This window comes from Motacilla alba, chromosome 12 (assembly GCF_015832195.1).
Source record: "Motacilla alba alba isolate MOTALB_02 chromosome 12, Motacilla_alba_V1.0_pri, whole genome shotgun sequence".
NCBI classification, from domain to species: domain Eukaryota; kingdom Metazoa; phylum Chordata; class Aves; order Passeriformes; family Motacillidae; genus Motacilla; species Motacilla alba.
Window position 1 is genome coordinate 3,531,460 of NC_052027.1, and position 27,721 is coordinate 3,559,180.

At 42.0% G+C, this 27,721-nt stretch overlaps 1 protein-coding gene across 1 annotated transcript; it reads right to left on the reverse strand.

The window, feature by feature from the left end:
• Positions 1-44: 44 nt before the first annotated feature.
• PPP4R2 (protein phosphatase 4 regulatory subunit 2) lies at positions 45-27,673 on the reverse strand. Its single transcript, XM_038149152.1, has 9 exons — positions 27,475-27,673; positions 26,694-26,775; positions 10,210-10,380; positions 5,615-5,708; positions 4,755-4,792; positions 4,365-4,439; positions 3,849-3,992; positions 3,312-3,580; positions 45-2,363 (listed from the first exon to the last, which is right to left on the reverse strand). Exons 1-9 carry the CDS (start codon positions 27,506-27,508, stop codon positions 2,053-2,055), a joined length of 1,218 nt encoding a protein of 405 aa, XP_038005080.1. The 5' UTR covers positions 27,509-27,673; the 3' UTR covers positions 45-2,052.
• Positions 27,674-27,721: the final 48 nt, after the last annotated feature.

Sequence of the window (27,721 nt, forward strand, 5' to 3'; positions counted from 1 at the left end):
GAGTGGCACTAATGCTGCTCAAACAAACATCTGGAAAGGTCACGGGTGCTTAAAGAACAAGTTTATTGACAATATTGTCACAAATAAACAATCTAAAGAAAATTTCAGAAATCTCTAAACTTAGAAATTTTAAAATTTTCTCATTGGCAAAATATTAAAAAAAAAGAAGAAGTGTAAGATGTCACTATAGTTTAAACTTTCCTAATTTCAATATATTGGTTCAGTCTTTAATTTGATAACACACATCCAACCCTTCAGCACAATGAAAATGAGTCAAAGTACAATTTTCCTTCTGCAAGGGGATCTCGATCAAGAAGATTTTTGGTTTTTTTTGCAAGCGTCTCCCTGAATCCTGTCTGCTCACAACTTGATAGGTAACATCAGCAAGAAATTACTTTATAAACAGTCCAACTGAGCCAAATTAATTCTGGTATTAACCAAAACCTAAATTTCCCCCAAACAATACAAAGCAGACCATGTAGTACAAGAAACTATCAGCATGCATTTTAGAGGTCATTTTTGTACTTCAGGTACATGAACTTAAAACCAAGGAGGGACAAGTGTGATAAAAATGTACTCAGATATTTCATAACATTAATATTTATTGCTTTATATGAATACTGTATTGAAAGCCCAAGCATTCAGTTTACACACAGAAATTATACAATTATATACCGTTTCACAATGGCAGTGAGCACTCATTACAATCTACAAAAAATCTACTTTACAGAAATTTAAAAATTCTAAATATCAAAAAGGTACAGTTGAAGAAACAGGTATAAATTTGGCAGCCAGTAATTGTGACTGGGAGGTTGCAGCTTGCATGTCTTTAAATATGGGAACTGGAAAATATTGAGTTTAAAGCAGTAGCTTGTGCTTTGAGCTGGTTTGAAAAAAATGTAACACTGGCTGTCAAAGTAGCATGTTCAAAAATATTTCGTTCACTTCCAAAATGTTATACAAATCGTGGTGATTCCTCTGCACCCCTAACCCTCGTAGCTCAGGAACATGACCAGGGTCACATCTCCATCCTTCCCATCCATGGTGTGATCAGCCCGATGCCACCTGCAAACCTTGGAGGAACTCTGAGACTTCTCTACAATATTCACAAGAAGCACTCAAAAAGGCCAATACCTGCTCATTTCTTCCAAGGTGTTTTATTTTCAAACATTTCTTCTACAAAAGTTTAAGCTAATGTTTTGATTACAACGTTCTCAACATAAAGCACATTTTCTCATAAATAAATGAACTCCTTTCACTCAGGCACCTCAGAAGTATACAAAAATGTTGTCATTGGAACAGTTCTCTTGGAATGTGTTGACTCTGGTGTTTTCAACAATGTTAGTATTTTCAGGGTTTCATATGGGCCAGATTTCATGTGTTTTGTTTTTCCAGAGGCAAAGCAAAGTGCCTTGAGAGGTGAACTCAGTCTTTTCCTATAGAAAAAGTATTTGCTGTATTTATCTCTTATAGAAACAGAAAAATATACCCTTTCCCCCTTAGAACAGCGAGGGTACACGGAGGTGTGCATGCTGTGTGGAGATGTGTGTGTGAAATGGAACACATTTGAAACACACAACAGAAGGTTTCTTGGTGTGTATTGAAATAAAAATCCGGAAACCAGCCTGAAACCCCGAATTTCACACGTCAAATGTTGAAACTGTAACCAAAATATGAAGTAACTGCTAGAGCTGTCAGAAAAAGACAAGACAAAAAGCTTTCTTGCTTACATACAACTAGGTGTGGTGATCTCCAAAAAAGTTGTCAAAATTATAATTACCTTCCAGTTTAAAAACTTTTATTCTAAATAAAAAAAACTATACACAAACCACTGATTTGACCAAACGAAAGTTCAGCGGTAAGCAGGACCTGAAGGAGCTGGTATTCACAGTTCTTATCATGTACAACTCTTTCAAGGTTCGATCCATGGAGAAGTTTATTTTACAACCTGCTTCTTTTTGTAAAACTAAAGGTCCACTTTATTACATAAAATTATTTATACAGTGTAAAACCGGAGCCTTATGGAAAATACTGCCTCTAAGTTTATTTAAATTAGTCTTGCTCCATAGGTTCATCTGCAGCTTCTGTGGCTTCATCACTGTTTTCCATCGGGGTCTCTGAGGAGCTTTCTGGAGTTTCACTAGCATAGGAGCCCAGCTCTTCTGTGTCACTGCAGCCAGCCGCACTGGTGGCAGATGCACTGGTGTCACTGTCAGAGTGTAAATCCTTCTCTGCCCGTGGCTGCTCAGACTCCTCCATGGGATTGTTCTCCTCAGAGCTCTCTTCAGCCACACTCGAGGAGTCACTGTCTTTGTTTTGATCTTTTCTGTCCGGACCAACGTTTCTGGGAGACATGAAGGACTCTAGGAACAAAAAGCACAGTGTTACCAAGGGATTAACATACCCTGCTCATGCTACTTTCCACTCCAAGCTATGCTGAGCAGAACTTCCACAGCACAGCCGAGGACAGGAAGAACAGGCAAATCCCAATTTTATTAGAAGAGGTAAAGAGTCAGAGCCAGCTTCGCCAGAATATCCAAACTATCCCAACATACAATTAAAAAAGTTATTTTATTTAACAGGTAGCTTAACTTAATTAAGTTTCACCGGATGAAGACAAAGTTTAAGAAGTAACTTTTGCTGGCTTCCCCACACCCTCAACACTTGCTTTCTACACTTGCTACAACACTTTTAGAAGCATTTTTTTGGAAATTGTGAAATCATGGCTGTTTCAGGTGTACAGCCATCATGATCTACAGGAACAGCGTACAAATACATGAGCCACAAAAAATAATTCATAGGAAACTTTGAAGAATATGTAAAAAATAGATTAGTCTCTTAACTGCAGTTATTTACTTTTTTTAACTTAGGTACAGAGCCTGCCCTACAGTGATATAATTTTTACTGTTCTAATAGGATGTGGAGATGCTGTTGCTCAGCCTCCTCATGGAAGAACATGAATTTGCATCTGTATTTAAATAAATTCCATAATTAATAAAGACAGCCAAACAGAGCTATCACCCATCCCCATTCTGGAGAAACGATGAGAACACCTGATAATAGCCTAACACAGGGATTCTTGATTCTTGGTGCACCCTGATCTAATTCATGACCTCAGAAGATTTTAAGTACCCTTGTGTAAGTTTCAAATTGAGCCAAGGAAAAAGAAATGACAGAATTGCTGAATTATGTAAAATTGAAGCACGAACAAGCAGCTCTTCTTTAAGCACAACTGGAGACCTTCAGCCATCCCACAGCAGAGAAAATCCCAACTCCTTGGAAGTAAAAGGAGACAGTGAAATCTGAAATACCTTCCTCCTCTTCCTCTGTACAGTGCTGTCTGGCACAGGAAGCATCTTTTTCTTTATCCTGAGATGTAGAGGATGCTTCTGTCTCTTCCCCCATGCCTGAAGAGACTTCACTGGAGGCAGTTTGGTTTGATGCATCTCTGGCTTCCCCTTCCTTGTCAAATTTAAGTCTTTTTACCTCATGTCCTTCTGCTTCTGCAGGATCATCCTCAGAGTGCTTATTTTTCACCGGGCTGCTCTGAGCACCTTCTGATTCAGACGCTGGTGATTCACTACAAGCAACAAAACCAGATGTAGCTTTTATTGAACACAAACATTCTGTATCTTGTCACACTTTAAGAAAAAAGTAGCAACTCCTTTGATTTAAACACATTAAGTGGTAACAATAGAATTTGCTCCACTTACTACATAACAAAACCTCAAAGTCATCACTCCTGATTCAAGTCTCTATTACGCATCCCTTAGAGGATCAGTCTTTTTACACTGTTTTTAAAACATAAATAAAAAACCTGAGCTTCAAGCACACTGCTCCTGACAAACCTGTGTTTCTTCTCCTCTGTTTGCTGCAAGCTGGGCTCTTTATGCTCTGTGCTGTCTGGCAAACCGTTGGTTGTCATGGGAGCTGACAAGGAAACCTTCGTCCGACTCACGGGTCTGGGGGTCCCAGGGCCGTTTACATTCGATCTTTAAAAATAATAATAACGGAAAGTTAACCCAGCTTTTCAGCAAAGTCATTTGTTCCTACCTGGCAGAAAGCAGTTATACCATTCCTTTAAAAGATCAACAAAAAAAATACCCAAATAGATAAAGGGCTTTGCTGTTTTATGTTGAATAGAACATTCCTCGCCTGCAACGTGCAGATTTGATAAAAAAAATTTTAAAATTCTTAACAATGAGGTTAGAGAGATGAAAATCCAGAGAACATGGCACACATGCTCATGCTTCCTCTATCCCCATTCCCCAGTATCCCATGTCACACCTCATTTTTAAGGGTGCTTATTCCCAGAATTCCACTGCTTTGGTCCAGTAGCAGTGAACCCCTGGAGCTAAACTCACCTGTCAGAGTACCCTGGTGAATTCCCGGGGAACATAACACCATTCATCCGATTTAAACTGCTGGAATTATTTTTCCTAACAAACAAAACAACAACAAAATGTTATGAATAAAGGAACTTAAAATCACTTTAAGCTTGTTTGCACAGAATTTCCCAATCCCAATCTTACAAAGCGTCCACTGTCAGTCCCAAGGGCTTTTTATTTATTCCCAAATTATTACACTTGCAGACACTGCTGCTGATTGAACTGTTGATAACAAAAGCTGAACTCTGCATGTCTGGCTTTTAGATACAACTACTGACAGCAAGAGAGAGACATCAGACACACACATGCATCCTCCCTGTTACCAACACAAGCTTGAAGTTTCATGGAAAAGAGGATTATACTCACTCTGAAGATGGATATACACAGCTGACAACCATGACATTCTGCAATATACAAACAACAAACACATCAGGAGTTCAGAAACAGAAGCTTCAGCTCTTGACAACATCCCAGAACTTCTAAGAGTTACAGGATTTTGGTCCTATCTGTTAAAATACCTCTGCTCCCTCTTATGAGCTCAGGCCATAATTACACCAAAATTCAGGATTTTATTAAGTTTGTTACTGTCCAGCACATTGAGCCTACATTAGGCCTGAGTGTAATTTCTAACTGAGGGGTCTCTGGAGAACAAAGCATTCAGAAATGCTGAAGCATCCTACTGTGGAAGCACATTCTCAAAGTCTTTTCCTGGCTGCTGAAGGATCCCACGTTCTGACTCAAGCTGTAAACTGCCAGTTAAGACACCCGTGTGCTCTTCTGAAGGCACTGCTACACCACAGGATTTAAACACTGAAACAAAACACACTGGAGGGAAGGGGCCTCCCTTCTTCTTCACCTCTGGATCTACTCTGAAACCAAATGAGGGAGGAAATTCCTGATCAAAAGATTCAGGGTATTTCATCTGATCATTTCTAACAAGGACTCCACACAAAAACTGCCACCCCCCACAAACTACAGCTGGAGTACTGCACAGTGATTGGGAAACGCAGCAGTTGCAGCCCTGAGATTAATTTCTGTCTGCAGTTATTTTAAAAGTACTTTCTGCTGCTGAAAGGTATGAAACAAACTCAGACATTTAAGAGCAGCCATTAGGTGTACTCTGGCTCTGAGCCCCAGTGAAAGCAGCAGACCTTCGGGAGCAGCTGGGAAGTTATAAAGGGGTGGCTGTGATGTGGAGCTGTGTTCTCTCTCACAGAAATACATACCTTTTCCACACCTCTTAGAAATTTGTCAGTTCCTGTGTAATTCCTCCTAGGATCTGTCAGCAACTCACAGAGTCGCTGGATAGTGAAGGGGATGCTGCAATGAAATAGATTGGTAACAATTTAATTTTATTTTAGCAAGTACAACTGTTAGGAAGCAACAACATTATCACTTTCTCCCCCTGAAAAGGTGGAATAAAACCAGGACTGAAATTTGTTACCATGAGCAATACTGGGTGGCACCTCAAGGCTTTGTTTTCCCCTATCTCATACAAAGCTGTTTCCTGTGCTCACCACCACAAAACCCAAGTAGAATCCCAAACACATCATCCCACAGCTCACAGGATTCATTTACACAATGAAAAGGAAATCGGATCATCAACAGTAAACTTTCTGATTGCACTATTCCAATACACAAAACAGAAATTGTAAGGGATTCAAAACAAATTTGAGTCATACACACTAGAGAGCTAAAAAAGTCTCAACTTGTAGTTTATTTCAGGTTTTACAAAAAACAGTTACAGAAAAAGCAGTAAATGTTGGAACTAGTAGAACCATTATACTTTAGCTGTTACAAATAATCTATTTTGCTACAACTGGACAATGTACTTATCTATCATGGAACAGATCAGTAAAAATAAGTAATAATAATAATATTAATAAGTGATGAATAAGCTATAGGAACCACATAAACACATTTTTGGTTTTGACCATTCTGTACTCAGTTTCATACCTGATGAAATGAGAAACTGACCTTTCAGACAAGCAACACTTCACAAACAATTCCCAGTTACCTGAGGTGTCACACTTTCAATCCAAGTTCCATGTCACATTTTAACAAATACTTCAGTAAAATTATGGAGAACCATGCATTTTTACAGTTAACTATTGGAAGTTGAAGCCATAAGCATTTAAAAGTTATCTAAGAATAATAATTGGTACAATCCAATATTTATGAACCATTTCATGGTTGGGAATACAACTGACACCAAATCCAGAGCAGCTTCAATCCAGACTGATGTGTGTGTGTGTTCATATCCCTAAACTGTAAATTTTTGTCCACATTCCATATTTATTATTTTCTGAGCAAGTCAGTACGTGGTATCTCCAGCCTGTGTCATGAGCTAACACAGCATGGATCTCCAGCTCTGCTCGTTAGCTAAAAAGCCTCATTAGAGATGCCCAGATCTCCACCAGCTCAGTGCAGAGGTCAGCACAGCTCCCATTCATCATCCCACATGACACTCCACTTTAACTAAAAGCCAGTAGTACTCAGAGAGTGACTAAGTATCAACAATTTAATTATGTTTTCCAGAACTGCCTGTACATTATGTGACTGAGGAAGTCCTAATCCTCAACAAACCAGAAAAACCACAGGAACAAGCGTTCCTTCTAATTCAGTTCATTACATGAAGGCTCTTAAGCTTGACAACAGTTCTGGCATTATTAATTTCCCTTCCCTTGCTCTTCGTTGGTCAACCAGCAACCTTTGACACCCAAATTCTTCATAAAATCATCAAGCTTAGAAGAGACCTTAAAGATCAAGTCCATACTCACAATATTCAGATTCCGCACAGTGCCTTCTTTTAAGTCACAAAGAATTTACTCAATCTGTTAATCTTTCCATACAGATAAAATATTAAATTGATCTTACTATTTCTTGTGATGGTCATTTTGGTTTTGGGTTGGAAATTCATAATTGAAGATATTTTGCTATTTTTTTAATAGAATAGACAGTCCATTCAAAAAAATCCATTTATTCAACAGAAACAAAACCATACAGATTTTTAAATTATTCTCCATCAGCCAGACCTGTAAGACATCCTGGGGAATCAGTACCTGGCTAATCTGGGTTTAGCTGTACTTTTAACTGGTCCCCTGGTGTGACACGAAGTGTTTTGGAACATCAATGCAGTGCTAATTCCCCAGCTAGGACAGAAAATTCAAGAAAGGTGCAGCCTGCAACTAACTCCAGAAGGAAAAGCTGTAAAGCTGTGGTTATTTTTTACTCTCAGTTATAACAAATTAAAAAGAAAAAGGCAAAAGCCAACTCATTTCCCTCCAAATTGTTCCCAGCAAAGTGAACTTCGTGCATTGAGCAGCAGATGGCACCCGGTGTCACACAATCATCCCTCTGCACAGAACTCCTTCAACATTGACAAATGCTTTTAGTTGACAAAAGCCAAAGTTAACTTCACCTCAGAAATTCTCTCTGGTGAAAAAACTCTTGTTTTAAAATAGCTCAACAAGGTGATTTTCAAACAGAAGCAATTTAAATTGGTGTAAATCTATAAAGGAACCCCAATGTAAAGTTTGTGAGCACTATGAGAACTGATTATAAATACTCAGAAATTTAATTAGTTCAGCACATGAGCTGCATGAATAGTCTTGATCTGCCAACTTAAGGTAATCATTTAAAATTCTATACCAACACACTCCAAACTGCCCTTCCAGCACTACGGTCCAGAGTGAATAACAAACCAAAAATTCATTTGGACAGGATTGAAGAGGGATCTGGGAACATATAACAGCTATAACTTTAACTTATATACAGCTATAACAGCTTCAACTTATATTAAATTGTAGCAAAAAACCAACCCATCAATGAAATTTGGATTATGATCTATTTTATTCATGCTGTGAAAACTTCTCTGTCATCAGAGATCCCCAATAACTTAGAACTTGGAACTTCCTTGTTTCACTAACAAAGGATAAAAAGATTTTTAAAATGGCAGAAGTTCCTACTCCAAAGCAATTTTAAGAGTTAAAAAGAGAATCTGGCTCTACAGACCTGTGCAGACACCATGTAAAATAAGATACAGACAGGTTAAAACAGCCAGTTAGTGCTTTCTTTAAAAGGCACGTCTGCTAGAAAGACCCCAAAACAGGGGTTATTAATGTGTTACTTCTTCGACTCAAATGAAAAGTTTTTACAAATTTGTCACTTCGAATGAACTCCTTCCCTCTCTCTTAAACACTAACAAAAATGTCCCAATAATAAAGTGACATCAAGTAGGTTCCTTGTCTGCCCTGGTACCCTGAAATGACACCCACAGCTCTAAAGAAGAGTGGATATACCAATCACACAACCCAAAACCTGCTGCTGCAATTTTTGGACAGATCTCCACATGATTCAGCTTTTACAATCACATCCTCCCTGTGGGGGGTTACAGGATTTACTAAATGAAGCACTCTGCAATCCCAGATCCTGAAACATCCCCGGGCATTATCTCCTTTGAGGTAACTAATGGATGCAGTTTGCTTCCTCAAAGCCGGGGAGTTTCACTGCAAAGTATGAGGAAGCTGAGCACCCTGAAGTGTTACAGCCAAGGCTGAAAATAGCACAGGCACGGCCTAAGCTGCAGACTCTCATCCAGAGGTTTGTTCGGTGCACTTGGGAACAACAGCAGATAACAGCAGCCCATTCATTAGCTGTCCCCGGGAGAACATTACCCATTTTGTGGGCAACGAAGCATGAACAAAAAGCTGGGGGAGGCGGGAGAGAGGCAGACTTGAGCATAAAGGATAGGTTTGTTTTTAAATTCCTGCAGTGAAGCAGCCCGGTATAAATATTGGGGAGCTGAGAACAAGCTGAATTTCACATTCTTGGAAGTGTCCTACATGAGAGCAATTGTGGGGGGAAGAGGAGATCCAACTTAAGATTCCTAAACTGGAAATAAATGAAGCAGCATGGAACAATGACAGTGTAAATGATAAATACAGCATCAAATACAGTACTAAGGACATGTCAGCAGTGCCTCTGAACCTGAAATTTCAGAGTATCAGGAAGGCGAGATGTAGAACATGCCCATTTATCAAGAAGCTGACAAAAATGCTGAAAGTCTCTTAACAAGCACTGAGCACCACAAGCAGGATGACTCAGCTTAGGGCAAGTATGTAATCCAGTTTAACAACAAAAATACCAGGCAAGCTAGTAAAAAGGACACACCAAATAAGATAAAAACATCGGGAGCTTTATTTGAAAGGAAACAAAAACTTCCAAAATCAGGAAACCAGCAAAGGGCACAGATACATTTCAATCTAGGACACTGTCATCCACAGATCAAACACCCAATGTCCCTCATCAGTATCACTTCAGCTATAAATTTGAATCTGGCATAATTTAGTAATTCCAACCCAGGCACACCTTTGCCTCCTGGTCACACCCTGCTTCTCACAGCATGATTTCTTCAAAAGCCACTGAACTGCCACAAAACAATCAGGAACTGAACACCAGAAGACCTCTTGCCATTTGGTATTTCAAAATGCACTAAAACAAATCTGACTTTACTGTCTATTTAATCCCTTAAATGCACCCAGTAATATGATACTTCTTTGAACTGCACTGTTTAAAAACTAACTACATATTGAAAAACAAAGTGAATGACAGCACAGCATGCCACGTGTCACACTTTTCATTCAGTGACACAAAAATAAAGTTCAGAAACTACTGTAATGTACTTCCAAGGTGCATATTTGCTTTTGCTCATCTATTCGAGGAAGCAAAATGAACAGTCACAGAGACAGTACAAACTAGTGTGTTAAAAACAGGGGAAATACGTTTGCTATCCTGATTTTAGAAAACAAAGGATACATACCCATTAAATCCAGTAACAATTTTCAGGATTCTTTCTTTCATCTCTTCAAAGGGAATATATTCCACGTTTGGATTGGGGGGCCCTCTTGGTTCAGGAGCCGAGGTTCTGAAATCATCCATGACTTTCTCCAGTTTGAAAATAAAATAGCCTTTAAACTGAGACCACTGAACCCTGCATAAAACACAAGCATTGAGACACAGGCAAGTTAGTCCTAAACCCAAAGAACAACAGTGCAAGTTGATGTTTGCACAACAACCTTCACCCTGGTATGGCAGCCCTGAGATAAACGAGCCCAGTAATGCAGCGCTGTTTTCCTTCCTGAATTTAAAGCACGGGAACTATTTCAACAATTACACGGGAACAATGGGACACAAATCAACTGCCACTAACAGCAGGGGAAGCCATTTCCCTAAAGAAGCAATATCCACTGACAAGGCAAACCTAAACCTGAAATATACACGTGTCTATACAATGTCAAGGGAGCCTACAGTTTTCACTGAGCTCATTAGAGGTGGAAGGGGAAACAAACAAACAAATAAACCCAACCAACAAAAAACCACAAAAACCCACACCAAAAAAAAACCACCACACCAAACCACACAGTTTTTCAAGTCTGGAATCCATAGAGCAACTATAGACAGCTCCCCTCTGTCTGTATATTCTCTGCTCCCCTCACTTAAAACCTTACCAAAGGCCTTTTGTGACTCCACACACCTTGAAAACATTTCATGGCACCTTTTTTTCTCAAAAAGGCAAGTATTTTCTGTATCACAGTTGGCACTTGCTGGCAAACAACTGAGCAAAACAACTTTGACTCCCAATAAACATTCCCACAGCAGTAAGCTATTAGGATGGTTCCACATTACCTCCTGCCTTACAGCGTCAAGTTTCCTCACTTATAAAATTGTAGATTTTGACAATTTCAAGCAAACAGGTCCCTCTCGCTGGGTACAACAGACAAGTGCTGAGGCAGCCCCTCCCCACCCATGGCAGCCACAGGACACATCCAGGGCCTCCCTGGGATGTGCATGCCCGAGCAGCACGGGGAGCCACGTGAAAGCAGCAACTGATTTAGTTCAGGATCGATTTGTTTCTATTCCTGATGGAGGAGCTTGCACAGCTCCAGCACGGAGAAAAAGAAGAAACGGGGAATAACAAACCAACAATAAAGAGAGAAAATGATCTTTGACATTTATCTGTAACACACACGATCTGGCAGGAGCAGGCTCAAAGCAAACAAGTGTAAAATGTGAGCCCCTGGACAGCCCTTCAGCTCCTGCTCAAAGCAATATTAAACTACACAGAAAACTACTTAGCCAAAGGCTCTCTCTCTCTACAGCCCTGCCTATTTCTGACCCCACACAGCAGCTGTCCTTCGGTGGGGCTGGCCCAGCTGTCTGTGCTGTGAACCACGGCTGGTGATGTTTGTTTCTCCAGCACCAGCACCACCAAATCCCAAACCATGGGCCGAGGAAGCTCTCTCAGCCTGCTTGCACCAGGAAAGCAGGGCCACGTCATCTTTGCCTTAATTTTCTCCTTTGTCTCAAAGAAATAATTATGAGATGAAAAGCGGGGAAACACAGCTCAGGTTTATCTATAGAGAACCAAACACAAAGCCCCTGTCTTTCACCGGGAATGATAAATTTTGCAAGACTAGGGGAATTCCAAAGAGGAAAGCAAACCTGTTTTCCTTCACAAGAGACCTTTAGGCACCTCACAACAGGAGGGATCATGGGACTTGGTGAATAATAAAAAAATGTAATAAATAAATAAACATCAAGGTCCCAAAAGGGAATGGCATTGATTAAAGAGCAGTACTGAGTCTAGTTGGATTGTCTCCAATCAGCATTCTACATCCAAAGCAGAATACTCCAATGTCCCAATGTGCACTATCAGGCATTGCTACTGCAAATGTTAAACTAAAAAGCTGTACAATTCTGCAGTGTTACCACCATGAAACCAAGTGCTAGTAACAAATCACAGATTTAATACATCAACAAACCACAACCACAGTAAACAGCCCCATGACAGTGTGGGATTACTCCCCACAGAGCATCCCAAGAGCATCCCATTACTTGCCTCATGAAAGGGGATTCCACTATTATTCTAAACATTCTTTGACAACCCCATTCGGGTATATTTCCACACTTTTAAACTTGAGCCATTCTTTGTTTTCATTGTTACTTATTTCTTGCTAAACAGTAACAGTTATCTTTTCACAGACTATTAACCCACCAGTGTTAGAAATAAATCAACAACATGAGGTTTAAAGTAGCAATCTACTGCATGGAAGCAGCACCCACCAGCTCCTTTACAAGGCTGCAACTACAGAGAACAAAGATTGTAACATTGTGCCCAATTGAGAAGTTGAGAAACTTTCACTTGGACTTTAAACTACACATTTTAATTAGAGTTTGTCTCATTATAAAAGGCTAAAAACTTACACCTGCAACACACTGAACTACTGACACAGAAAGCGTCTTTCAACCTGCATTCCAAACCACTTGCTAAATGGCTGCTGTCCAGGTAACACAGGACAGGTACACGCAGAGGCAGCAGGCTTTGAGGATAAACTCACCCTGCAATCACAGGGTGACCCCGGCCAGCCCAGAGAGAGCAACAGCAGCTGAAAGCAACCCAACAAGCTGCTGCTAGAGGCTGTGTAAGCACAGCAGAAGGGGCTCAGAGCCCACTGTGTCTCTCCAGCAGTTTTTCCCAGCATTGCTGGATTCCCTGCTGCTCGGGCTGCAGTAGCAGCAGCAGGACAGCTGAACTGCTCAAAGGCCTCTGTTCCACTCAGTGTAATCTCAGACAGAGCAGCAATTCAAACAATAAACACAGCTGTCCTCTGCATCTCCTGACATCAGTGCTGTTAAAATAATGAACTCATTTCTGACCAAAAGAACCAAAACGATTTCTGCAGGGACAGTAAGATTTTCTCAGTTCCCATTTACTTAGTGGAAGTGATCAAAAGTGAGTGTCACAAGGGCCAAGTCACCTTTCCTGTTTTACCAGTCTATGAAAATGACACGTACAAGTTGACATCAGCTGAACTTTACAAACTCATGTGTCTCATGCACAGAGAAAACCAGTTCCTTCAGAACAATGGCTCGAGCTGCTTGGCAGTACAAAATTAAGATTAGAAGTCACATATCCTGTTAGCTATCAAAGCAATCTTTATCTACACTCTAGAAATTTCAAGTTATCCCCATTCATGGAAAGACTGGTTGCTTAGAAATACAGACAACAGAAGAGACAAACAAGTGCCAAATATCTGTTTTCTAAGAAAAGAAAAATATTCCATGTATCATAAGCTTCCTGAGAAAGACCTCTATTTTCTCTGCTTTGTTACACAATATGAGAACCCAAAACCAAGAGAAAAGTTTGGTCAATACCTTCTGTAGTTAAATCAAGAGCCAAATAGAAGCAAAAGAAATGTTTTCTACTCTCTGCTTTATGTACAAGCTCATTAAGTTTTATACACTGGAAAATAACTGATAAACAAGATAACTTCTGTAAGAATAACAAATTGAAGAAATTCCATGGAGAAAATACTGTTCATACTTTTTTTCAGAGCAGGCTTGTTTATAAATACTTGCTCTTCCCACTCAGCGTTGCACATAATCAGCCTTTTCTTCCAAACCATTCTCTTCCTGTCTACTACACTAGCTTGGGAATTTGCATCAGCGACTTTGAGAGCTTTTAGAGCCACTCAAAGAGAAAAGTTACTGAGAGCGCTGCATGATCTGAAACAACACCTTCAAAAATAATACTTGAAAAAATTAGCTGATCCCAAAATGTTTTGGTTCGGTGTACTTTCATTTTAGAGAGCGATGGCTTTGTAGTTATATACATTTTCTGTACTTGAAGGCACCTTTCACTACAATATCTGGGTCACCCTGTGTAAATGTACCTGTACAAACATCTCTCCCGGGATAATGAGCCTGCAGTTCCACACATGCTCCAAATAATTTAGGAAAAAATGCCAGCTTATCATAAGAATCACAGAATCACAGAATTTTTAGGTCGGAAGAGACCTTTAAGATCATCGAGTCCAACCCATGTTCTAACACCTCAAATAGATCATGGCACCCAGTGCCACATCCAGGCTTTTTTTAAACACATCCAGGGATGGTGACTCCACCACCTCCCTGGGCAGATGATTCCAGTATTTGACCACTCTTTCTGTGAAAAACTTCTTCCTTAATTCCAGCCTGTATCTCCCTTGGCGCAGCTTGAGTCCTCTGCTTCCCTCCCACCAGCCCCTGCACCACCCTCCCCTTTATCAACCTAAATGATTTGTTCTGGCATACAAAAAACCAAGAGGAAGAAAGTGATTTCAAGTAAAAAGCCCCTAACAAGAAAAAAAAAAAGTCAAAGGCAAAGGAATGGCTGAAGAGGAGCAGTCAATCACAGCACTGAAGAGCTACAGCTTGTATCCACCATTTCAAATTTCCCCTGGGCAGACACAAATGTTGGTAGTTTAACTCAAAAATTCAATTGTTTTTTAAAAAGCACCTTTAAAAGTCAAGCAACAAATGAGAGCATGGAAGCTCACACAGAGTCCAACAAATTCAGTCTTTCCACCTTACTTAAACATTTTATACATGCTATTACTTATACATTTTATACATGTGCTTTTAGGTATGAGAAGATGTTTAACACCCTAATACTGCACCCCAGTGCAGTCCCTGAGCTTGCAATTTCATTGAACATTAGAAACATAAGAGAAAAATGGATGGAAAAGGTTTCAGTGCTGGAAGACACTCAGCTGTGTTTTCCAAGTCAATCAGGAAAGCAGACAGCACCTGACCAAACAGCCAATCCCACAAAGAACATCAGCAAGTTTTGAGAAGATTTACATATAATTAGAGAGAAAAGGTGACAAAAGGAAAGGGTGAGGGAAGACATGAGACATGAAATGAGCCAGTAGGGATTAAATGAAATGATAGCCTAGGCAAAAAAATCACTAATAATGTTATTTTTTCAAAAAATCCCACACATAACTAACAAAACCTCAGAATGGGATCAAAATTAGCAGGTGAAAACAAGAAACTTAAACTCTAAGAGGAAAGCCTCAAAGGAGGGATGGGGAACTCCACAGTCAGAACAGTGAAACAGTAACTAAGACATTGAGTCACTGAGAGTTGATGAAGCAGCAAAAATATCTCCCCTGCACAGGGAAGAATAATAAAAACAACAACAACAAGAGAGAGATTAATTTAGACACAATCTAATAGTGACAGAGCAGAGTCATGGGAGAACACAATCCTAAACAGCTCTGTTCTCTAATAAAAGCAATCAATCTATTTCACACCTGTACTTAAATTACATGATTTGCTCTTGGAACTAATCCATTACTACAGATCAACAGAATTTGCCAAGCAACATCAACCAAGTTTAGAAATGCACCGATTCTACGTGATGAACAGCATCCTCAGCAGGGAACAGGCCACCTCAGACAGAAAGCAGGGCAAAATCTGATGCAATGCTTTGATTTCAAAGAATTAGTAGCACAAAGTTGCTTGCAAGGAATGACTGTATCACTGCTAACATGATTTGCATAGGATTCATCCTTCCAAACATGCATATCCAAACAAAATTGCATTTTACATGGAAATAATCTAATCATATCATTCCCAGAGTGTAAAAGACATCCCCCCATGCCCTTATCTCCTGCTTATGCAAAATGCTTGTCCTGGAGAAACTGGGAAAGCTGTTTTTCTCTCCTACCACAATGGTTACTGAGGAGGAGGAGAACCAGCTCAATATCTGCACTATTGTGTGTCAGAGAATTAACTGGTGTTTTCTTCTGACCGCTGCACAAGGTTTTATACTTGATTCTTTTGCCACTTGTTACAGTCACTTTGGGAGATAAGGTGTCAATGAGTAGAGTAAAAAGCCTGAAATATTTAATGAAGTTGTTTGGGCAAGACCTGACAAAGATAAAAATCCCTACTATTTTTAAAGGAAAACTATCCATGTTGAACAAATTCTACAGTTCCCTCTCAGGTATTTAGCACTGCAAGGCTTTGCTGTAACAGTGCATCCCCACACCAGCACACGACTTGGACACGACGGGGAGGCTGGGCTGCCAGGTCTCCAGGAGTGCAGAAGACAACCCCACTGATTTACTCATGTCCCTTTTAAAAAACTGACATAAAACATCAGACATGACCCTGGGGGAGTGCATATGGCCTTAAAATTCTACAGATTTTAAAGTTCAAACTCCATTAAGACCTACTGAAGCAAAGCAGGACAAAACCTAAAATTGACCAAAGAACTGGAGGAAGAATTCAGAGTGCCTGAAACAAGGCTAACTCCTGAAATGAAAGTACTGCAATTATTCCATAAATCTTTCTGGAATTGCCTTAAAGATTAGAGGTTTAATTAAGAAAAACATTATACTGAAGAGATGTTAAGCTTCCAGAGACCCAGCTATGTACTTAAAACATGAAGAGTCCCAGGAGTCCTGGTGGGATGTCTGTCTTCAGATTTCACAGTGTTTAAGTTCATTAGAAAATTGCTTGATTTAAATTTTAAGAGGATGCCATCTGTTTTGGAGAGATGCTGAACACCACACAGAACATAAAATGAAAACAAAGTGGATCTACTATTGATTCTGTTCATTGAACAGGCCATAAAAGAAATATCAGAACTTAATAAAAGGAAATGCTTCCCTCTCCACACTTCTCCTACTATTGGCTCTCTGACAAGCAGAAATTTAAATCAATCAAACAAACAAACACCACAAAACAAAAATACCCCCACCAAATTAGTATATTTAGGATGCAAACATTTAATGTCCAGCTAAACTGATTTTAAGGCAATGTCCTCAGAACACAGAAGGAAAGAACCAGAGGACAATCACTGAGGGAGTCACATAACATGGAACAAGAGATGTCAGTCACTGGTATTACCTTTGCCCCCCCAGTTTTTGCTGACTTACATGATGCTCCCAGAGAGACCTGCTAGTAGGAAACAGGTGTTTTGAAGTGAAGTAACCTGCCAACTTTAGTAAGTGTTTCTTTTCTTTTGTGTCTTGTTCTAGAGCTCATAGGAAATGAAGATATACTCTAAGACCCAGTAATTTCCCCAGGCTGTCAAAGGCAAAATTAAACTTCCATCCACAACAAGTTAATTCCTTTGCTATTCTGGTCAATCAACGGGATCTCCAGAACTATTTGGAAAGCAAAAAGGCAGAGAAAATGAAGTGCACTCAGCAATCATATACCCAATTCAAACCCCTGGCAAGGCAGCAAACTTTCCAGCACGCTCTTCCACAGCCTGGATGCGTGGCCCGTGTCAGCCAGCAGGGAGCACAGAGCTCACGGCAGGCATGAGCAGCCCCAGCGGCTCCCCTCCCCCGGCTGCGCCGAGAGCAGCAGCGGGGAGGCAGCGCCAGGAGCTGCCCGGGGCCGTGCTGTCCCCCGGGCAGTGCTGTCCCCCGGGCAGTGCTGTCCCCTCCCTCGGAGCAGCACCCAGGGATCCTCTCCAGCAGCCCAGGGAACCCATGGAGTTCAGGCCTGCAGAGTGACACCGAGGCCACGCTCAGCTCTTCTCTCCGGTGGCTCTGTTCTACTCCCTCCACCTTTTCAGTTTTGTATCAATCCTAACCTTATCCAGCACACCCAAATTTGAGATCTCTTCAGTGGCTGTAAACAAGGATACCTGAACATACACAATTATACAGAAAGGGTGCACAAGCTAAAAATTTTAAGAAGTGCCTGTAAAACGCAATTCCCAGCATTTTCAGACCAGCAAATGAAAACCCCAAACTTGTTGCCATTTCACATGTTAGTTTTTATACAGGAATTACTATTTCATGATTTATGATATAAACAGATTGCTTCTTAAACAGGTGTGCTTTCAACTTTTTCAGAAAACACCACTGAGCATTTCTGGGATAAAAAGCTGCAGCACTGAACTCCCAGTAACAGGGAGATGAGCCATGCTGAGGCTCCCACAGGGATCCCATCCCAGGGCAGAGCAGGAGGGTGCTGGCCCACCAGACACCCAACCTCATCCTTGGTCTACACCAGAAGGGGCAAGCCTGCTCTGCTGCTCCCACACGCTCCTGTGATCCCACACACAGGGAGGTGAGGCAGATCACTGATCTAACCACAAAATTAATGCTGCAGATAAGGCTGAGTAAGATGGGTGATGTGACTAGTAGGGAGCTAAGCCATTTCTTTAAGCAGTAGCACTTATTTATCAAGTAAAAGAACATACTTCACCTAATTCCACTCTTGTGTCAAATATTCCTTGTATTTTAAACCTATTTTTCCAGGTTTAACAGTATTTTGATGCAATTCATTTCAGTGTCATGATTTTGCACGCTGCTGCTATTTTCACCATTAACACGGGGAATTCCAAACAATGACAACAGATCTACACTGCAAAATCCCCTGTACACCAATGGAGACTGGCTTCTGGCAAGCAGACAAACGCCTCAACCCAACATCAAATCAAAGCCTTAAGCAAGCGCTAGATCCTTTCTGAGTGTTTCCAAATGAGCAATCAATTTAAAAGTTGGGGTGCTCCAGGTAGGGTGAATTTCCTGGAACACCGTGCCTCGCTGCAGCGTGCTCCTGCTGGGAAAACACTGGCAAAGCACTCGTCCTGGGGGAGCGTCCTGTTCCCTTTCACCTGATAACTCATGTAAAATTAAACACTCTCACATTTTATCTTCAGCAGGGTTTTACCTCATGTTACCTTTCACTTTAATTAAAAATATATTGAAGAGTTCAAAGGAGGAAAAACTGGTATTTCCCACAAGCACAGGAGGTGTTTTTCCATTTTCACTAGCTGATTGTTGTCAGCCTAAATCCAGTCTTTGCTCTCCTTGGGAGCAGTGAGCTCATTCCAGAACCAGGGAAACTGTCAGACATTAGAACCACATCTACTCCAGTAGTGAGAGCGTTCACCTCTGCTGCTTGCAAATGACTACTGCTCTTGCCAGGAACAACAAAGATTAAGACTTAGTTATGGAAACAAGCAGCTGAAGAAGACATTAAAGCACTATCTGTAATCATCAAGGGACTAATTCTAATCTCTGCTGATAAATATTCAGCTGACTCTAACAGAATATAGCTGTCCCACAGAACAGAAACAAAATTTCAGGCCAAAATTTTCTAAGAAGTACATTTGTGAATACAGCTATCTAAAACCAAACTCAAGCACCTTTCATTTTCTTTTATTTTAAAGTCAAAAACTGACCACAGAACAAAAAAAATACAAGATTACAACATTCTTCATTCAAAAATGAACTTCCTTGTAGCAGAGTAGAAAGAAATACAGGACACCAATGTGGCTTCAGGTATCAGCAGTTTGCCCAGAATAACCAAATCCACACAAGAACTGCTGCAGCTCCTCTGGCCAGTGTGGCTGTCACTGTTAGAGGAGCTGGTCACCTCACAGGAGCTTCAGGCCACACTGACATAATATGATCAGATGTTTATTGTATCAAGCAACAAAGCTGGGAAACCAGATTAGGAAAACGCACCCTGTGCAGCTCCTCCTGGATCCCTGTTGCAGTGAGTCCCTGTGCTTGCCAGTGTCCCAAAAAAACCACAGGGCTCCCCCAGGTCTCACAGCAGTTCTACTGGGGTCAAGGAAATTGCACTTGTTACTGATTCCTTCCAAAACCAGAAACAAAAGCCACCCAATTGGCTTCTCCACAAGGCAGTGCAGCTGACACATGCCAAGCTTGGGATGACAAGGTGTCCCTACCTCACTGACCTAATCCACAGGCATTAGGTATTTGTGCATCATCACACTCCCCTGCCACTTCCAAGCCAAGCACCACCAGGTATTGCCATCGTGGAAATTTTGTCATTGTCTTCAAGTAGCTTTATTTCTAAAGCTGAGACCTGCAAGACATGTATCAGCTTTGTGGAACAGCAGCATCAGTCTGGTTTATCCATAAACTGATAATCCACTTTCCCCAAGTCAACCAGACTGCTCTGTACCCCTCCTTCTGTGTGCACTATTGCCTTGTTCCTTCCCCCCAGGTGCCATCAGGCACAAACCCTGCCAAAGGCTTCAGACAGGAAGAGGGATCGAGGCTCACCAACTACGAAGTCAAAATGGAAAAACATCCTTGCCACTGAGAAGTGTAATATAGAGTTAACAGTACCCAAATGCCTGGGAAAGTCCTGCAGATGAAATACTGACAAGCACAGCCCCCACAGAACAGAGATCTGAGGCCCACTGGAAAATATCAGAGGTCACACTGAGGCAGCCACTACAGCAACATCACTGAAAGGTGAAGGTACAAACCAAGAGAAACTCTGAGGGTGACAACAAATCCTATCAAGCAAGGCAGAGAAGTGAGCTTGAGGAGAAGGATGAGCACAGAATACAAGTAAAAGTGATCCTCAGAAACACATGCAACTTTATTAACCACCAGAGAACGCATGGTGGGGGCGTTTCTGTGCAAAGTGACGTGGACTGGCTGCCAAAAAGATCATCAGGAAATGTGCTTACAAGAACAAACTGTGTATAGCAACAGGGAAGGAAGCCACACTAACACTGCAAATCTGAAAGTGCAAAGAGCTACATTGGTGATTAAAACAGTCCAATCACCCCAAAAACCTCAGTGCTGCAATAAGAGCTTGCTTTTTGCCTTTCCGTACACGTGTGTTCCATAGAGAGACTAATGTTTATTAGGCTCAGTTGATCACACACATTTTATAATGGCAGCTGAAGTCTGACCTTTATACTGTAAACTCCACTCCCAACAGATATGAAGTGGCAGCACTTAAAATAAAACACTACAACAGTGTGTGTTTCCCAAAGCAGCAAGTGATTTCATTGATATCACCACTGACTGCTCTCAAGCACTGCGGCCTCACCATTCACACATACAGAAATTTTTGTTTATAATAGAGGTAAAAGAGCAAGGAAGCTAAATTAGTGTTAACAAAGGTACATCAGCAGGCTTTTTGACCAAAGATTCCTCTCCTTTCGAGACATCAGTGGATTATGAAACAGAAAACAGTGCCAGTGGAATGGGAATTAGTAGGGGGTAATTCCAGATGCTGAATGGAATGGAGTTAGTGAGGAGTAACAGTGGACAACAATGCAAGGAAGTGTACTCACATCTCTTGCTTTACTGAGAACATGGAAATGGAATGGGCTTACACTATCAAAGGCACACAGAAACTTCTTCCAGAAAAATACGATCGTGCTTATTACAGCAGAAACTTGAGAATTTTTTTATTTCATGCTTTAAAAAAAATCATAAGGAATTACAGTCCCCAAATAGGCATTAAGATTTCTAGAAAGAAAGTTGTCTCCAAATCCAAATCAGAAAAAAAGCTAGAACACACATGTCGAGCAAGACAACTGCTCGTTGAAAAAAAGAGGAGAACATAGTTAAGGGAAAAAAATAGATTTAAATTTCAGCATGTGAAATAAGCCAGAGAACATATGGCTAAAAAAAACCTATACATTTGTAACAAGAGAAAGGATATTATACAAGCCTTCCCAGTACATAGTTAAAACACTTAAACTGAGATGCAAACTTGTTCTTGTAGGAATTCATGGCTACTGTATCTTCATTTAGCTCTCCTACAAACTATTTCACTGCCATAATAAACTAATAGGAAAGTTAAACTGATTCAAAAAAGCTTAAAAGTGTAATAAGAAAAAAGTTCACTGCCACATAAAGTACATGAAACAGCATCAAAAGGTCAAAAGTATTTTTGCCATTATCTTCGGTGGCACTGCGGTTATGTAACTTACATTTACAGTTATGTAATTTACCAAAGGCAAATCATCCCTGATCCACCTGACTGACTGCCGAGGAGGGAGGACCAGAGAACGCTGTGGTTCAACCTGAGCAAAGCTGCAGCCCCGGCGCAGCTCGGGCTGCGCTGCAGCGCCTGCGGTGCCGCGATCCAAAGTCCAGCCACACCCAGCTCCGAACGCCGGGGCTCGGAGCCCGCAGCAGGGCACCCCCTGCGCCGTGACCGAGGCTGCGCGGCTGCCTCGAACACGGGCTCTGCTGGGGGAATCCAGCTGCTCACTGCCACCAGGGAAGGGCTAACTGCATCCAGGGAGATGGAAACAGACTCCCTCCTGAGAGGGACTGGGCCCAGGACGCTCCAAGGGAAACGCTCTTCCCAGCGCACACGGTTAAGCGGTGAAACAGGGAGCCAAAGCGAGCCTGTGGAATTGCCATGGCTGGAGATTTTCAGAAATGCTGCACAAAGCCCTAATCAATTTTATTTAACTCTGGAATTAGCTCTCCTTGAGCACAGAGTCTGCCTGGATCCACAAGTCACTTCCAACTAGTCTACGATGACAGTACTGATGTCCAGATTTGCCCTACAATCCCATGAATCAAACCTGACTCAAGAAACTCTGCAAAAGCCACTTATGCTGGCCCTCCAGGAAACATGCAAAGGAACAATTTCTGTTTTCAGGCTCAGGTGAGGTTCAAATAAACATTTCAGAGCTTCCAAAAGCATTTCACTACAGGAAGAAATAAAAGCAGAATGCATTTTAATGGCTGTTTAAGCTGCACCAAGGGGAGGAACCAGTGTAAGTGCATCACATCCTGGGCAGTGCTCTCTACTCAGGCCTAGAAGGATTTTACAATTCATCACTTCTGCCTATGAACTGTATTGCTCCAGATTTTGGTACTTCACTACTTTCTAGATTCCTTCACTGGCAGTAAGCTTCTGCATTATACTTTCCACTACAGTAAGCCATTAAAACTGCACTTTATAGGTTCCCTGCCCCAGGGCAGGAGTGGGGGAAATGCATTAAAAAACCAACATAAAATGTTTGATTGCTTTAGTTTTCTAAGTTTTATTTTCCACTTTAGAGAAATCTAGTTTTCCTTTCCAGTCCAACACATTGGATTTTCTTGGTGAAGTACTTAAATAAATGGTTTTAAAACATTTTTGCTGTTGAAGGGGCAGAGTGACTCTAAACCCAAGAGAACTTCCTAAGAGGTAAGAGAAAACATTTCAAATACAGGACACAAGATCACAATTGAGAAGTGATCTTCACAGCTATTTTTAAGAATTCTTCAGAAACAAGAAAAAAAATGTCACCGTTGCAATTTACTTCTAGTACTGCAATGCTCTGATTTTCATCCCATCTCTAAAAGCTCTTTCTACTTCAGAAAAAATAGATAAGTGGATTTCTTACAAAAAAAGGACACAAAAACTCATCTTGTTTCTAGAGGTCTTTCAGATACAGCTAAGTACTAGGACTAACAAATTTCCTCCCTCTTCACTTGCCTCAGTGTTGCGAGTCACACTGATCTGTAACAAACTAGAGACAAGGAGGTCATAACAAACTTCCCTGACTGCACTTGGTCTCACAAAGGAAATTCCACATTAGTATCTCAGTAAAAAGTCAGGTTAATTGAGGAGTATGTTACTCCACTGAAAAGACAAAAAAAAATTCCTAAGATTCAAGATAACTTTAAAAAGGTTGAACAACAAACTTTATATTATATTTCACCTAAGGCTAAGTCTTACCATGGCAACTGTTGAGAAACAAAAATATTTCACAGTAGCCAAGCAATCAGACTTTTGCTTCTGTCACCTCTAATAAAGGAAGTTTAGACTGGCTTCTGTAAATGTAGGCCATAATCTCACCAGCAATTAAGTGAATGGTTAACTCTGCACAAGAGGAAAACTTCAACTTCAAAAAGATGAAGTGAATGCACATCATTGTATGATCAGGACTTTACTGCACAGCACTGATAACACACCTAAGCTTTCAGTGATAATAGAACCAAAATTAGCAATGTTTTTGTTCCACACCTCCCTCGTAAGTGAAAAAGACCTCTAATTACAATGAAGATACTAAGAGCCTTATCAGAGCTGCAGTGGTGGCTTTACCACCTCTCACCCTTTGTTCCTCCCCTTCACCACACTGCAGTTGGAAGTACCAGGCACCAGGACATGGATCAGTGAACTGAGCCTTGTCCCGAAGAGTCAGGACTGTGAGAAGTTCCTGCCCCAGGTTCCTAAGGAGCCGCAGAAGCAGCTCAACAGCCCGAGGGGAACAGTGACCCACGGGCTGCGCCGGGCAAGGCTGCTGCCAGAGAAATCCCAGGGAGATCAGAGCCTCAGCTAAACCTGCACCTACCTGTTCCCAGCTCCCTCAGATGAATAAGCACTTTGGAACAAGTGGGGGCAGGGAGGCACCCGGCGACCTTACCTGAGCCCGTGCTTTCCATCTGTGGGGTGAGCTGTGTGTGATCAAGCTTTGAGGAGAACCTAAAACATCACTTCCATTTACTTCATTACTACCTTTTCAAACTAATTTTACTGAGTCACCAAGATCTGCTGCAACTGTGTCTGGAAACACGAGGATGAGAGCATGTACCCCAGGATGCAGACTGCAGTTTCTCCCCTAAAAAGTAGTACTCATGATGAAGTTAAAAAGCTGACAGAACCCCCATGAAGACCACGTAACTCTCCTAGAACTAACAACTGAACACAAAAATATTTCACATTTCACTTGTCCTGATTTGCCTCAGTACTTTTTGTTTGCTACATTAGGAACAGGCTGTGACTGAGTAAGATCCATTGTTGTTCAATAATCAAGTCTGCAAACCACGGGTGTAATTACCCCTGACTAAACCATCCTCGCTGCTTGGGTTTTTTTAAGCTATACTCTGAACTTTGTAAAAATCCTAACAAATGTCACAGCAAACTAGTATTTTATCTTCTCATTCCAAAGTATCTACTGGTTTAGATTCTATTACAAAAAGTTATTTTTACATAAGTGAAAATAAAGACTATCTAATGCATTTTAAATTTGCATAGATCTGCCTATTCCAGAAGACTTGTACTTGTCAAGCTGTACCAGCTTAAAAGTACATTAAGTTCTTAAAAGGCACGTTAGCAATCTTCATATGAGTGATCCCCAGGAGATTTTAACTTTTACTCATTTTTTCCCTGATATTTTCATACATAACACATACATAACACGTGTTTGATGAACAAATACAGACTTTGGTAGATAATCTGAAGCAAATTTAGTATTATAAAGCAGTATTTCCACGCCTACCTCCAGATTATATTAGGCACTTCTGATGTTCACATCCAAACCTTTTAAAAAACTAATTAATGCAACTGAAAGGTTTAAGAAGGCTGACAAGGGCTACAGATCTCAAAAAAAAACAAAAAGAAAACCCTGGAAACGTAGAAGGCAGGATCTGTATATCAGATGACAGACCCCAGTTCAGGTTTAAGTTTGTAAAAATAAAATAAAAATAATAAAAATAAACCTAGATTTCCTAAATGAAAATAAAATCAGAGAGGAAATAATTTTCCCAAGAAATTGCCACTATAGAATCACTTTTTAAAAATTACTTGGGAATATACATGATAGGGGCAGAAACAGTAAAAACAACCTGAAGAAATATCTCAGAAAAATATTTCAAACATATTTTAGTATGGGCTTATTGTGGTGTGTTTTTTCTGTATAGTAAGCACTACACCAAAACATGAAGCATTACAGCTGTGTATGTCTGCTGAGCATGAGCCTTCTATTCAAAGAGCAAAGTACATTTCAGAACTTGTTTTTCTTTCTAAACCATTAATCCAAGCAGCGCTAGCAAGCTACCAAAAAAAAAAAAAAAAAAAGAAAGAAAAAAGGAAAAAAGAAAACCACCAAAACCTCTTACAAGTTCGCGGGACTCTAGAAACTCAAACAAAGCCCCCGCGGTCCCTGGTTGATCACAAAACACTCGCAAAAGCAAATCTCCCCTGCTGGAGCCGTAGTCTGGCACTAGGCCTCAAAAACAAGGAGACAGCCTGGGCGCCAGAAAGTGAGCCCAGCTACGGCAGCGCGGCCGGGGAAGCCTTTCCCCTTCCTGCCAAATAGTGAGCCGCAAGGAAGTCACCGGCAGCGATCCCGGGAAGGAGCGCGGCTCCCTCCGCCAGCCACCGGGAAAGCAACGGGAACGCGGCACGAGGGAAGCTCCAGCGAGCTGAAACACGACGGCAGCGGCGAGCGGCTCCACACAGCCGGGCCGCAAAAGCGCCTCCGGACCGTCCCCATTCACCAGCAGCGCCGGACACAATCACAGGATGGGCACAGGGCTCGGAAAGAAACAATGTGAGCGACTGAGATCTTCCTGTGAAGAACACGATTAGATCCTGCAAACACGGTTATACAACAGCGCAGAGCGGGCGTTGCAACAGCAGCTCAACTCGCCACTCACAAAACCTGAACCTCTCTTAAAAATCCAGGGAAAGCAACAGGTTTTTTATTGTGCTGAGCAGGATCAGTAGGACCTGACAGACACCCCAGAGCAAAACCTGTGTGAGAAGTCTCCCCTCGTTGGATTAAACTACCAGCAAACTAAATTAATCCACACAAAATTAAATGGGAACTAAAGAAAGCTTATGCAGCTCGCTGAAGCAACCTACAGGCAAAAAGAATCTCATTGACGTAAAATGCAAGCATTGTTTTAAGTCACAACTGAGGACCACCAGAACACTTACATCGTCTCTCCAGTCTTAGCAACATGACAAAGAAACTGATCCAGGATTGGACACACTTCCTTCTTTCCTCTCTTCTCAAAATCTGTTGGCATGAGAACGACACAAAAAGAATGGTAAAAGAAGACGGGACAGAACAAAAATTCACAATAATTAGCGATTTGCTTGAACTATCAGTACAGCTCCCACACAAACACTGTTGTGTTCTCACAATGCTCCGGCTGTTCCCATCAACTCCACCAGCTTCCCAGCCCTGGGAAAAACACTTATTATTTTTCCTGCGGAGAAACCGCACGCACCAGAGTAGCAAAAGTTGATTTGCAACTTCTTCTGAGCAGCTACGGCACAGAAAGAGACCGATTTCCTCAAGCTGAGCCGAGAACAGAGAGGGCTGGGGAGGGAGAAGGGGACAGGTCCGGGCTGGGCCGGCATGCGGGGGAAGGGGCCGGGATGCGGGGGAAGGGGAGGAAGGAGGGAGAAGGGGCGGCCAGAGCGGGGAGTCCAGGGCGGCAGCCGGGGAGACCCGAGAGTCACCGATCCCCCTCACGCAGCCCCGAGGGTCGTTGGGTAGGGAGATGGGGGCTCTGCCCTCCACTGCCCCGCAACGATCCCCGGGCTCTCCCCACTCCGCGGGACCCCCCCAGCGAGCAGCCCCCTCCCCACAGCGCGGGGACCCGTCGCCCTCAGCGAGGGGCGCTCCCCCCATAGGGTCTGAGGGACCTCGGTCTTCCCCTCCGCGCGGCGACACCGCTCCCCCAGTCCCCGCCGCCAGCCTCGCCGCCACCTTTCAGCGCCTCCTGCAGCCTCTCGACGTCCATGATCCGCCCGGGCGATTCCCCCGCGGCTCCGCGCGGCTCCCCCGCCCCAGTCCCGCGCAGACCGGGCCGCGCTCTCAGCAAGACCCCGCGCTCAGCGACGCTCCAACATGGCGCCCGCGCCGTGCCCGTGCGCGGCCCCGCGGCCCCGCCCGCCGGGGGCGGAGTTACGGGGCGGAGCCAATGGGCGGTCCCGCGGCGGGGGCGGGGTTAACG